General features: G+C 58.6%; 1 protein-coding gene across 2 annotated transcripts; it reads right to left on the bottom strand.

The window, feature by feature from the left end:
• Positions 1 to 1291: 1291 nt before the first annotated feature.
• On the bottom strand, positions 1292 to 5622 carry NXPH3 (neurexophilin 3). Of its 2 annotated transcripts, none has more exons than XM_044939087.2 (2): positions 4286 to 4468; positions 1292 to 2964 (listed from the first exon to the last, which is right to left on the bottom strand). In XM_044939087.2, exons 1-2 carry the CDS (start codon positions 4334 to 4336, stop codon positions 2260 to 2262), a joined length of 756 nt encoding a protein of 251 aa, XP_044795022.1. In that variant the 5' UTR covers positions 4337 to 4468; the 3' UTR covers positions 1292 to 2259. The 2 variants fall into 2 exon arrangements, with proteins under 2 accessions (XP_044795022.1, XP_006062029.1); XM_006061967.4 differs by lacking the exon at positions 4286 to 4468 and adding an exon at positions 5355 to 5622 and having other exon boundaries at positions 1293 to 2964.
• Between the last annotated feature and the right edge of the window lie 6588 nt (positions 5623 to 12210).

The raw sequence follows: 12210 nt of genomic DNA, 5'->3' as shown, positions 1-12210 counted from the left end.
CAAATCTCTGCTGAGGAGAGATGCCCTGGGAAGCACAGTGTGGCGGGTGGGTGGGGAAGAGGCTGGGATGGGAGCGTGGGCTCCAGTCACTTGCCCTTCCTGGGTCACTTCCTACAACCTGGGGCGACAGCAACGTGGCTTCTATGGCCCCACAAGCTCTGTCTGTGCTGTGAGGGCATAGTCTGTGCTGTGTGCTGCTGGGCAAGGGAGATAGGCTGGGGGTGGCCAGAGCACCCTAGGACTCTCCTCACTCTGGCGACCTGGCCGCAAGGGATGCAGGAGGCCTGCGTGCCGCCCTCCCAGGAGAGCAGACCACGATCTTGGCTCCTGCCTTCCCCTCATGGAGCCCCAAAGGGCCCAGCTGACTCCCAGATGTGCCCTGCTGTGGGCCAGAGCACAGGGATGGCTGCTTCCAAGCCCCTACTGTCCTCCCCCCACACCCCGGCCTGTTCCTCCCCAAGTGTGTTAGACTGAAAACCCAATACCCCTGATTCTCTGATGGGACCCTTCCCAGGAGACTTCCGCAGGAGGAGCCGCTGGAAATCACAACCAGGAGAGAGCCTTGGCAGTGTCTCCTCGTCTCAGGGAGCCAGAGCCAGAAAGGGACTCGGAGGACATGTGTGCGGCCCTCAAAGTGTGGTCCCTGGGCCGGAAGCATCAGTGTCTACCTGGGCATTCGCTACTCGTTAGAAAGGCAAATCCTGAGGCTGCGCTCCAGACCTGCTGAATTAGAAACTCTGGGGTAGAACTCAGAAGTCTGTGCTTTAACATCCCTCTTGGTTCAGAAGCCCACCCACATTTGAGAACCTCTGGGCTGGGCAAGCTCCTCATTTTATAAAGAATGAGAAGAGAACCAGAGGACAGTGGACTTACCCAAAGCCACAGAGCAAATATTGACAGAGCATTGGTACCCCAGTGGGCCCACCCAAACGGTGACCCAGGAAGGTGACCAGGATCACCCACCCTGTGTGGCCCACCTGCCTGCTAGTTCTTCCTCCCCAGGTGCTTGGCAAACGCCAGGCCCACCCAGCATCTGCCCAGCTTCCGGGGCTAGGCAGGGGCGGGGAGGGAAGCCCTGGAGCATCAGCTCCAGCAGCTGTTGGAGCCCTGCAGCTCCGGCCTCAGGAAATGTCCTGCTGTCTTCTGAGAGACGCCGGCCAGACACTGGGCACCCGGGGCCCTTCCCCCACCCCCTGTCCCCAACAACTCGGAGTCCGATATCCAGGAAAGCTTTATTCCCTGCTCGGTGAACAAGAGTCTGCACACACAAGTTGACCATCAGGTGATTTCACAAACCCCACCCCCCACCCCCACCCCCACAGACAGACACTACGGGACAGGTCCAGCACGCCCACCACAGTGTGGCCTCGCCCGCCCCGAGCAGGCCACGAGGGAGGCAGCATCTTTATCCAGGCGGGCCCTGGGCTGATGGGCGAGGCTGGCTGTGAAAGGGTCACTTGCTGGATAAGGTCACTCCCAGAGGAGCCAGCAGGGGCAGGACGGGGGAGGAACACGTGGCTCACGGGTGGCTTCCACCTGTGGCCTTGGTGCCGGGAGAATCGCAATCGTCCTTGTCTTACGGACAGAGGGGTACTTCAGCTCGAGGGTGGGGTGGGGAGGAATGGCAAGAGAAGCGATTTTGGAAAGGGGAGGCCTGGCTAGGAGCAGGTTCCCTCTCTGCCAAAACATCAAAGACTCCAAGGGTCACCACTTCCGCCTCAAGCCGAGCTCAGACCACAGTCCAGGATGAGGGCTCAGGGCTGCCCCCTGGGTGGGGCTGGAGAGTTCCTGCTGCTGGCGGCCAGGACGCCCCAGCTCAACCATCCTGCATTGCTCACTCGGACCACATTGATGAAATAATCTCCTCATTGCTCTTCTTTCTCAGGATGGCAAGGAGGGAGCCAAGATTTCAGGCTCCTCTCAATAACTATTGGTCTGTCTGCCCCAGGGGCTTCCTGGACCTGGCATCTTTCTGTCGCTCAGTAGGAAAGCCCTGTGAGGCCACCCAGAGAACCCACTCCTCGGCCAGTGCTCCTGTGTCCTGCTCACTCCACAGCCTCAGGTTAGGGCCAGCACTTACGACCCCTTCCCCACCACCTGAGACCCGGTTCTGGCCACATTTGGCCTCTCCTCCTCTCCACCCTGGAGCTCCCTGCCTGAGGCCCCTTCCCTTCCCTGCCCAGTATCCAGACAGATGGCTTCCTGTGTGGGCAGGCCTGTCCTTCCAGCCCTGGCCTGCCCTTTGTGGCCTGCCCAGGGTCACCCAGAGGGGTAGTAGGGAGTATCGCTGTGGTAGTTGTAATCCGGGCACACCTTCTGGACTAGCCTGTAGTCCGTGCTGTAGAAGGCGATGTAGACGCAGACGACTTTGAAGGGCTGGGAGCAGCTCCAGGTGGCTGAGCTCTGAGCGTGGTCTCGGGAGCAGGTCTTGGCTGGGTCGTGGGTGCAGAGCGAAATCCGGCGGCCCCGTTCCACCTTCTCCCACTCCATCCGGCAGTTGAAGATTTTGGAAGCCTTGGCTTCAATGAAGATCTGCTGCTCCTGGTGGAACTCTACAGCTTTACTGGGGGGCACAAGGCTGATGGAGATATTGCCCTGGCCTGTGGCATTGTGTCGGAAGTGGACACTGAAGGTCCCGTTGCCGTGGTCCACGATCTTCCCCGTGACCAGCAGGTTCAGGGCTACCGTCTTGATGTTGGAGTAGAAATCACCCCAGCCAAAGATTTTCTTCACTTTGGCTGACGGCGGGGGGCTGTGGTTTGGGCGACTGGGGGGCTGCCCAAGGACCCCCCATGCCTCCCCAGGTGGAGCCAGCAGTCCTAGGAGAGTAGAGTTGGCCATGTGGCGAGACTTAGGGGACATGTGGCCCCGCTTCCGAGGCATCCGGGGCCGGGCCTGGCTCTCAGAGTCATCATGCTCAGGGTCCTCTGAGCCTGGCGGACCGTCATCCTGGCCGCAGATGACCTGCGGAGGGAGTTGGGAGGAGAGTGAGCACCTGGGTCTTCCTTCTGAGGACTCAGGAGTTCCGGTCCACCACTCCCTACCACCAGCACTCTCTCTCTGTCCTTCCACTCTGACTTGGGGCCGAGGGGCCCCGGCACATCGCTCACTTACACTGGGGGTTGGGTGTGCATTCTGGCCTGTGTCATGGTTCCATCTCATGTTCTGACACTCAGGTCACCCCTAGCTCCTCTCGCCACTGTGCTGCCTTTGGCCACTATTCAAAGTCTGGAAGGATAGTGGAGAATTCTCTCCAGGGACCAAGGATGCATAGCTACACAGCTTCTACTCTTAAGAGAGCTCCAAGTCTGATGCGGGAGGCCCAGCTCCTGATCTCGGGAGAGCCTTCATCAGACCACAGAAGTACAGCCCTCTGTTGACAGAGCGGTTGTCGTCTAGGAGAGATACAGCCTCCGCCTCTGTGATATTCCCAGGCTAACGGGGGCGGTACACTGTCTGCCTTCAAAGAGCCCCGAGTCAGGTAGGGGTGCTCCATCTCTCTGCTGAGAGAGCCCCTCGTTTGACAGGGGAGGTACAGCCCTTACCTTTGGGAACTTTCTAGTCTGTTGAATGAGACAGCATTCCTACACTGGGAGAGTTTCTACCCTCAGAGGCAAAGAAAACCAACAGATGATGGAAAAGAAAACAGAACCCAGTGAAGTTCTCTCTCAAGTACTAATGCGGTTTAGGTTTTAATGGGAGGATTTGAGGGAGACCTGGGTGAGTTCCATAACCAGGATGACCAAACTCCACTGATGATAACGTGCCAGGATACGACATCCTAGGAGGGAGTTCTTCTTACTCCCATTTCACAGATGGGGACCCCTGACTCACAGTTTACATCACTAGAAGACTAAGTCCTTCAGGGTCAGTCCTCCTAATCCACCATACTCCCAGGCTCTCGGACCAGATGGGTCCTTCTTCGGGAGTTTTATCCAAACCCTACCCTCTTCTGGGATCTCTGGAAAGCTCTGCGGAGGCTCGGTTGGCCTCTGCTGCATCCACTCTACTGACAGGCAACATCTGGGGAGGCTTCTTGAAGAAGCTGTGGGGAGAGCCAGTAGGACAGACTGACAAGCTCAAACACAGGACAGCTCAGGAGGGCACCGGGGAATGGACCAGGTTCCCTGAGGACAGCTGCCTGGCGTGGGTATGCTCAGCTTTTCAAGAAAGGCCCTCTGTGTCTCATAACCAGCACCAGGTGTACCAGCTCACAGCTGGGCAGCATCTGGATTTGCTGGGACCTGGGATAAGGATGTGGAATGCCTGAGGCTGTCATACTCACGGCTACAAAGGGGTTCGGGGTTTTCATGTCCTCTGTTCTGGCCCTGGTCATGTCTGTGGTTGTGCGCGGTGTCCCTGCCTGCCAGGACCCAAGGGTGGGGCAGAGGGACAGCAGGAGGGGAGGGCCGCGGGGCTGGGGTCAAGGCAGAAGAGGTGTGCGTGTACTTAACCCTGAGGGGGCGGGGGAGCGGGCGGGGAGGTCACAGCTAAATGGCTGGAGGATGAAGAGAAGGGCCCTAGGGGGAGATGTGACAAGGGAAGGGTTCTTCCACACAATGGCAAAGGGGATTATTGTTTTGAGAAGACCCAGATGTGGGTCTGAGGCTTCTCCACGACAGGATTGGTAGGTGGCGGTCGGTCGGCGGGGATTCGCGCCCTGAGCTGGGGTCTGGTGTGGATTCCCCGCGTCCTGGGCAGCCAGGAAGGCGCGAGCGAGCGCACGGGGAGCGGGCTTCGGGCGCTCCGCTCAGCTGCCGCGAGCGCCCGGGGCGGGAGCCGCCTGCCCAGGTCCTGTGGGGCTCGGGCTGCGCGCAGCCGGGAGAGGAGAGGAAAACAACAGGCGAGGAGGGAGGGAGCGGGAGGGAAGGCGGGAGCGAGGGACGCGGGGGCCACCCCCCGCCTGGGCCAGCTAGTGCGCTGGGGGCCCCGGAGCGCGGGGCCCTCCGGGTCCCTCCGCGTCCCCGAGGTCACGGAAGAGCCCATACCCCCTACCCTAGCAGGTCATCAGCTCCACAGCCACCCTCCACTACCCTTCCGCACGGCCCGGGGCCCGGGAAGAGGTCAAATGACCCTTGGCGACGTCTGCGGGCATTTTCCCTCGTGCCCGTCGCACCTCCCGCCACCAGCGGCCGAGTAGGTGGGCCAGCCCAGCACCCTCTCCCCGCCCCTATTAACCCTTCCTGTACAGTCTCCGGCCTCGGACCCGCCCTCTCCCCCAGCCTCGAGGCTTCCCCTCCATCCCCGGGATGCTGGGGGGAAGGGAGAAAGTTTTCGGGCTCGGAAGCTTCCCGCGCTCTCCCCCAGTCCTCCCGGCCCCCGCCCCTCCGCGCCGCTCCCCGCGGATCACTCACCAGATAGAGGCTGCCCTGCACTAGGAACACGAAGCAGCAGCGAGTCAGTTGCATCTTCCTCCTTTGCTCTCGTGCCCCTTCCTCGCGTCTGTTCCCTTCAGGGTCCCAGGCCCTTCCTCACCCCTGCTCGCTCTTTCAGGCGCGCCGTCCCATGCTCCAGTCCCCCGGCCCCTGGCGGCCCTCCGCGCGGCCAGCAGCCCAGGACCGACCCCGCCCCCTTCGGTCCAGCTGTGCAGTCGCCGCCCCCTCCCCTGGTCCAGCTGCACGCGGCGCGGCCCCCTCTCGCGGCCCCAGATGTGCGCCCCGACCGCCTCGAAGGGCCCCAGCTGCGCGGTGGCTCCGCGGCTCCAGATATGCCCCCTCGATTCCAGCGGCGTCGCTCTCGCCCAGATGTGTTGGGGACCCGCGCGCGCGCTCGCCCCAGAGCTAATTCCCCAGGCCAGATGGCCCCTCCCGTCCCGTCGCGGCGCGCCCCCTGGCGGACGCCCCTGGCCGCGCCAAGCCCCGCCGCCGCTACCCGCGCTGCCTCCGGCCAGACTGGAGCGCTCCTGGCGCCCAGGCGGCTCCCGCTTCCTCGTCCCTCCCACCACCGGCGGCGGCGGCGGCGGCGGCAGGTACTGTGAGCCCAGCCGGTACCTCCGGAGTTAACTCCTCCCCTGCCGGCCCGCAACCCGGGGATTTAGGACGTAGGGGCAGGATTTGGGGGCGGAGTTTACTCCGCGAGGCAGGGTGGTGACCTCGGGGATAGGGACCCTACTAATTCCAACCCTGAGCAGGGCCTCTGTTCCTGGTAAGGAGCACTGAGAATCTGCTGCCCTGCCCTGAACCCCAAGAGACCTGGAATTTGAAAAGATTATTTTCCCCAAACCCCATTACAAGAGAGCCAGAAAAGAAGGTCTTCCTTATTGTAACCTGACTCCACAGCCCAAAGTCCACTTCTGTCTGCAGGACTTGCTTTTGTGCTGGGGGAAGTTCTTCTGGGTGTCTAGCCTGTACTCCTTTGGTTATAATATCAATTCCTATCCTCTTCTGCTTTACTCAGAGGGGCTGGGATAACCCTCCCCACCTCCCCCCAGTACCTCTCAGTCCAGTCGCTGGGACAGGAAACTTGACTGGAGTCTTGGGATGAAAAGGCAGCTAGGGGCCAGGCTGGATATCTGGAGCTGTGGTCAGGGGTAAGCCTCCTGAGAAGCTGAGACGTGAGGTGAGCAAGTCCCCTGGAGGCTATACCTCCATTCTTCACTCTGTCCTTCCTGTGATCCAGGGAGTCACAGGCTGGGATGTGGGGCTCCTATGCCAGCAGGGTCTCTGTCTCAGGTTTCTGCAAACCTCCAGGGCAAGAAGGAAGAAAAAGACCCTCATTCGAGATTGCAAATTGGGGCCCATCCCCCATTGCCCCACATCTCCACGTTGTCTTCCTGGAATTGCAGGGCCCCTTTAGTCCTTAGAAAAATCAAAGGTCAAGTCCCAGCACCCAGCACTTCGCAGAGGCTGTGAGGCTGAGGAGGTACCCCAGCATTTGGAGTGGCCCTAGCCTGGGCTCGGGCCATGGGGCAGGGTGGGTGGGCACTCTGCTGTGGCCCTCGAGGCCCAGCTTGGTCTCTGGCTGCAGCCCCCAGCACGCACCCAGCCTCCTCCCCCACCATCTGCCAGGCGGGTGCATGGGGAATGCAGATGAATCTTAATATCAGCCTGGGCCAAGTGCGATGAGGGAGACAGATTCTGCAGAACCCAGACAGCGTCACGGGGCCCCCTGCATTCCCCAGGCACCCTGGGCAGTACAGGAGACAGCAGCCCTTCTCTGGTGGTGGTAGGGGGTGTGCATGTCTAATCAAAGACCACCCCTCACCCCACCAAAGCCAGGGGAAGAAGGAACAGATAAATCTTTGTCTGGCCTCTGAGCCTCTGGTCCGGCTGGAAGGAAGAAGCTGTCGGCCTGAGCGTGGGCAGCTGGTTCCGGCGCTCAGCTAGGCAGAGGCGTAGCTGGGCCCACTCCTTGTCCATCTCCAGAAGGTCCTATCCCCAGGAGAGCAGTGTGACCCAGCAGAAAGAGCACAGATTTTCAGGCCAGACAGTCCTGGATTCCATTCCGGGCCTGGCTGTGTGACCTTGGGCAGGTTGCTTTGGTTCTCTGAAGCCAGGTTCCTGATCTGTTGTTGCAAGAACTGAATGAGACAGAGTGTGCAAGCAAAGCACAGGCACGATGGCTGGCGGGCAGTCATGGTGTGCAGTAAAGGGAAGCTCTTTTCTACTGCCCACACATTTGCTCTGGCTGAGCCTCCTGCCAGGCTTGCCCTCACTGCCCTCTCAGTCCTTCCTGACTCTCTTCCTTCAAGTTTCCACTCCGCATTCATCCATCAACCATTGGCCAAGCCTGTCCTTGGTGCCAGGCACCAGGCCAGGGGGTGGGATACACAGATGAATGGAACTCCATCCCTGCCCTCAAGGATCTCACTGGCTAGTATGGAACTGAGACATGAAAATCAATGATTATAATTCAGTGTGGTGAGTAGAAAGATCCTTCCAGCAGTCAGTACAGATACTCCAAGGACCATGTGCGTGTGGGGGGAAAGGGATGGCTTCCTGGAGGAGGTGGTGCCAAAGGACGAATGAATGGTCTAAGATCTGGAGGCTAGAGCCAGAAGCAGTTTGCTGTTACTGGAGCTCAGAGGGGAGGGGAGGAAGTTGGAGCAGGAAGCTGGGACCAGCTGACCCAAGGTATTTCCTGTGGGTCAAGGGGGTTAGGACCTTGAAAATACTTTGAAGGGTTTTAAGGAGGGGCTGGTAATTATAGTCAGATTTGCATTTTAGAACGTTTTGGAGAATTCACAGGAAAGAGGAAAGACTAGCACTCTGGAGGGAACCATCTAGGGGATAAATGCAATCTGGGGTGAGAGAGATGGGGAGACTGGAAACATGCTGGGGAGGCAGATCAGGATTGAGTTGTTGCCGAAATAAGGGAGGAAGGGAGACAGGGAGTCAAGTCTGATAACCAAGTCTCTGCCTTGGGCAGTAGGCAGGATGCTCTCTGAGGTGGGCATTACCAGCGGTGGGGAGGCAGGTTGGTTCCAGGGCAATGGGGGTTGGCTTTGGTCAAGTCAAGTCTGGGTGCTGTTAGCCAACCAAAGGCAGAACAGAGTCTATCCTGGGGTACTGGGAGTGTGGATGTGCAAGTAGAACAAGGGGCTTGGATGGATTTAAGGGGTGGGCAGAGGGCAGAACCTGGCAGCCAGGCGCAAGGAGGGTTTGTGGCCTGATCCCAGAAGCAACAGAAGCAGTGGGGCTCTCACATGAGTGTGCGAGGCTGAGGCAACTGTACACATGCAGATACCAGGTCCCACTCCAGGGTCTGCAGATGGGAGCTCAGGACCATCCGTTTTTGCCCCTTTCCCAGGTAATGGCCTCTGGACTTTGATAAACTGGTGTGTGGGGAATGTCAAAAAAGAGGGAATGAGCAGCAGCTTACAGGAGCAGAGCAGCCTGTCATAAAAGAGACTATAGGGTTTGGCAGAGGATCCTCTGGGAAGTGGACCCAACAGTTTCTTCCAGCTGCTTCCAGGATGGGAAGACAGACCACGAATTCAGTGAACTCTGCACAGCTGTGCTGGAGGTAACCCCAGATGTGTCTGCCATTCAGGGTCACCTCTCCATATCCCTAACCCTCTCACCCATCACACCCTGCATACAGCACATGCTCAATGAAGAGGGCAGAACTCAATGTGCTAGTCCTGCCCCCTGGCCCCCAGCCTCCTTGGTGCCTACTTGCACCCTGGATGTGGGTTGGCTGGGCATTTGCTTAGCACTTCTGATGCTTTCACTTGCTTCAGTCTCACCTTTGGAAGAATCCTGTCTGTATCCCTCCCCTCCTCTCTGCCACTCCAGTGCTGCAGTAAAGAAAAAAACACAGGGGTGCCTGATCAGTGCTTATTGAATGAATAGGAAATGGGGCTCCTGATGGTTTGAAAGGCAGAGAATGGATGCCCTTGAGCCAGCTGGAGCGGAGAGGTGGGAGTAGATCATTGTTGCTAACAATCTCTCCTGTTTACCTGGAAATTTGCAATTTTTGAGTGTTATGATAGAATGCTATTAGAGGAAACCAGGGGAGCCCAGAGGGAAACCCTAATTCTAATGAGGGGCCCAAGGACGAATCCTAGAGAAACTAGTCTTATGATATGTGAATCAGCTGAGGTGGGAGAAGGTAAGAACCTTCCAGGCAGAGGAAGCAACTCATGCAAAGGCCAGAGATGAAAGAAAGGCTGGGAATGGGGTTCTGATGAGGACAAGATGAAAGATTCATTTGTTCCACAAATAGTTATCGGATGTCTACTTTTATGTTGGGTCCTGGGCTGGGTGTGGGGGTACAGCTGTGATTGGGAGATGGCAGTCCTTCAAGTGGAGAATTTGGGCTCTGGGAGAGACAGAGATTAAATACCTAAGCATATGAAGACACAAGCTCTGAGATGTTGGCAAGTGGTGTGAAGGAAGAAGACCAGCCAGTTCTGAGTGAGAGAGGAACTAAGGAGGGGTCCCACTTGCCCTGGAATTGGTCAGGGGGAGCTCTGTGAGATGTGAGGTTTCAGCTGGGATTGGAAGGGTGAGGAGGCCTCGCCAGCTATCAAGCTAGGGAGGGGCCTTCCAGGCAGAGGGAACAGCACATGCTAAGACTCAGAACCTAGGAAGAGTTTGGTGCTTTGGAGGAGGTGAAGGCAATGAAGGAGTGGGGAGTGAGAAGGGGGCAGAGAGATGGGCAGGGCCTGGATGGGCCCAGGGCTTTACAGGGCTGGTGAAAGGTTTGGGTTTTGTCCTATGATTAAGATGTTTTGTATTACAAACTTCTAATTTACAAGTTTTAAAGCGGGAGCAGACTTGCACTTTAGAATGATCACTAGAAAGATCACTCTGCCGGCAGGAGATTTAAGAGAGTGGATGACACTAGGAGCTAGGAGGTGCGGTGGCCTGAGTTAGGGCAGATCCCCTGGGGGTGGAGAGGAGGGGGTGGTCCTGAAAGACACTGAAGTAGTGGGATGAAGAGGAGTTGGGCTCTAGGACAGTGGTTGAGGAGTCAGAGATGCCCCCAGCTTTCTAGCCCGGGGACACAGGATGAAGGGCAGGTTTGCGGGAGGATGCAGCGCCCTGCCCTGGACAGGTGGTGGTAAGTACTTCAGGTGCTCTGGCGCAGCGAAGAGCTGGGTGCAGGGCAGAGGTCCCACTGGAAGGTCCAGACTGGGAGGTGTGCAAACCTCGAGAGTTATCAGAAGTGAGAATGTGAGGGACTCCCAGACAGTGAGGGTACACAGCGGGTTGCCGGGGCCAGTCAGGCAGGGAGGAGTGACCACAGAGCAGGAACAGGGGAGCCAGGAAGCAGGCGGGAATACCTCGGCCCCAGAGGCCGGAGTGAAGCTGCCCACTAACATCCCACACTGTGCCTGCCTCTTTGAGGGGTCATTTTGTCTGTGCCCCTGCCTCTCATGGGACTTTCCACCCAGGAGGGCTGTACACCACCCACGTGTGCTCTCTTGAGAGGAAAGGGTAAGAACGTGAGGTCCAGGATCCCTGGATTAGGGCCTGGCCCTGAGACTGGCTGTGTGGGTGATCTTGGGAGAACATCTCGTCTTCTAGGGGGGCTGGCACTGCCTGTCTAGGGAACTGGCACTGCCCCTCTCTCCGGGTGAGGACTGCGAGGGTGAGAACATCTGGCTCCCAGTGGGCACATAGTACCTTGATCTTTTGTCTGCACTGAGCTGGTGGAAAGAGCTTTGTAAACAGTGAAGCTTGAACATAAGGAGTCTGCCTGTGCTCCTTTCATGGTACAAACCAGAATGTTTGGAGGTGAGAAGCAAGGGGAAGAAAACAGGCCCTGGGCCGCTAGACCGCAGGGCACCTGGCAGGGACCCCACACCTGGCACCAGGTCAGCTGTTCTCCACCTGTCGGCTGGACCCAGGTCGCCGTGGTCAGCGCCAGCTCCCACGGGGAGGACGCGGAGACCGCGCGGGCGTGTCGAGTGGGACGCGAGTGGGGTCAGCGCGCCGCCTGGTGGTCACTTGGGGCGCCTCCTGGGGGCGCTTTGCCGCGCCAGGAAGATGACCCGCACCCGCCCGCTGTGCTGCTGTCTCTGTCTCTCGCGCCAGTGCCTGGCGCCCAAGCGCTTGGTGGAAACTCCTGAAGCCAAGGGAGGGCCTGTCCGGCTCGGAGACGTTGTTGAGCAATCGAGCTCTCGAGCCAGATTGCCTGGGTCCCAATCCTTCATTTGCCACTGTGACTTAGGTAAATGCCTTCACCTCTCTGTGCCCAGCCTCTTCATGGGGATAGTTGACAGTATGCACGTATGAGCTTGTTGGGAGCAGCGTCTGGCACATAGAAAGTGCTCAGTAAGTGCCACTTGTCCTTATATTTGCATTCGGTTCCTCATTCAACCTCAGGTGCTCACGTCGCTGTCGGATCAGGAGCTTTGCAGGGAGGCTGCTCTGGGGTAGTTATGGTCACGACTGAGTCAGGGAGAGGGGTCGTCCACCTGGGCACAGAAAGGGAGCCTCGAGTTCTTTATTTGTGAAAGGGTCAGCATAACATCCGTAAGTGAACAAATTCCACTTTCTTTTCACGGAAGGGGCGCAGGGTGGGCGGAGAGGCGGGGCGCCCCCAGGTTCCAACGCTCACACGCACCCTGGCCCTCCAGTTCGTCTCCACTCCAGGTCACAGCGGCCAGAATCCCGGGACACGTGCCCCTCTGGACCCCCGACGGACACTGGGTCCAGAGCACCCAATGGCAGCCCTCCGGAGGTCGAGGCGTCCTTCCTGCAGGGTCCCTGGCACCCCGCATAGAGCTAGCGGGGGCCCGCTGCCCACCAGGCATCCAGA

This window comes from Bubalus bubalis, chromosome 3 (assembly GCF_019923935.1).
Source record: "Bubalus bubalis isolate 160015118507 breed Murrah chromosome 3, NDDB_SH_1, whole genome shotgun sequence".
Taxonomy (NCBI): Eukaryota; Metazoa; Chordata; class Mammalia; order Artiodactyla; family Bovidae; genus Bubalus; species Bubalus bubalis.
The sequence above is the reverse complement of the archived record's forward strand: the minus strand, read 5'-3'. Positions and strand labels throughout refer to the sequence as shown.

Coding starts and splice junctions, on each gene's coding strand:
- NXPH3 (XM_006061967.4), bottom strand. CDS start 5,408: ATGCAACTGACTCGCTGCTGCTTCGTGTTCCTAGTGCAGGGCAGCCTC. Junction 2,965..5,354: donor TGCAGGGCAGCCTCTATCTG/GTGAGTGATCCG, acceptor CTCCCTCCGCAG/GTCATCTGCGGCCAGGATGA.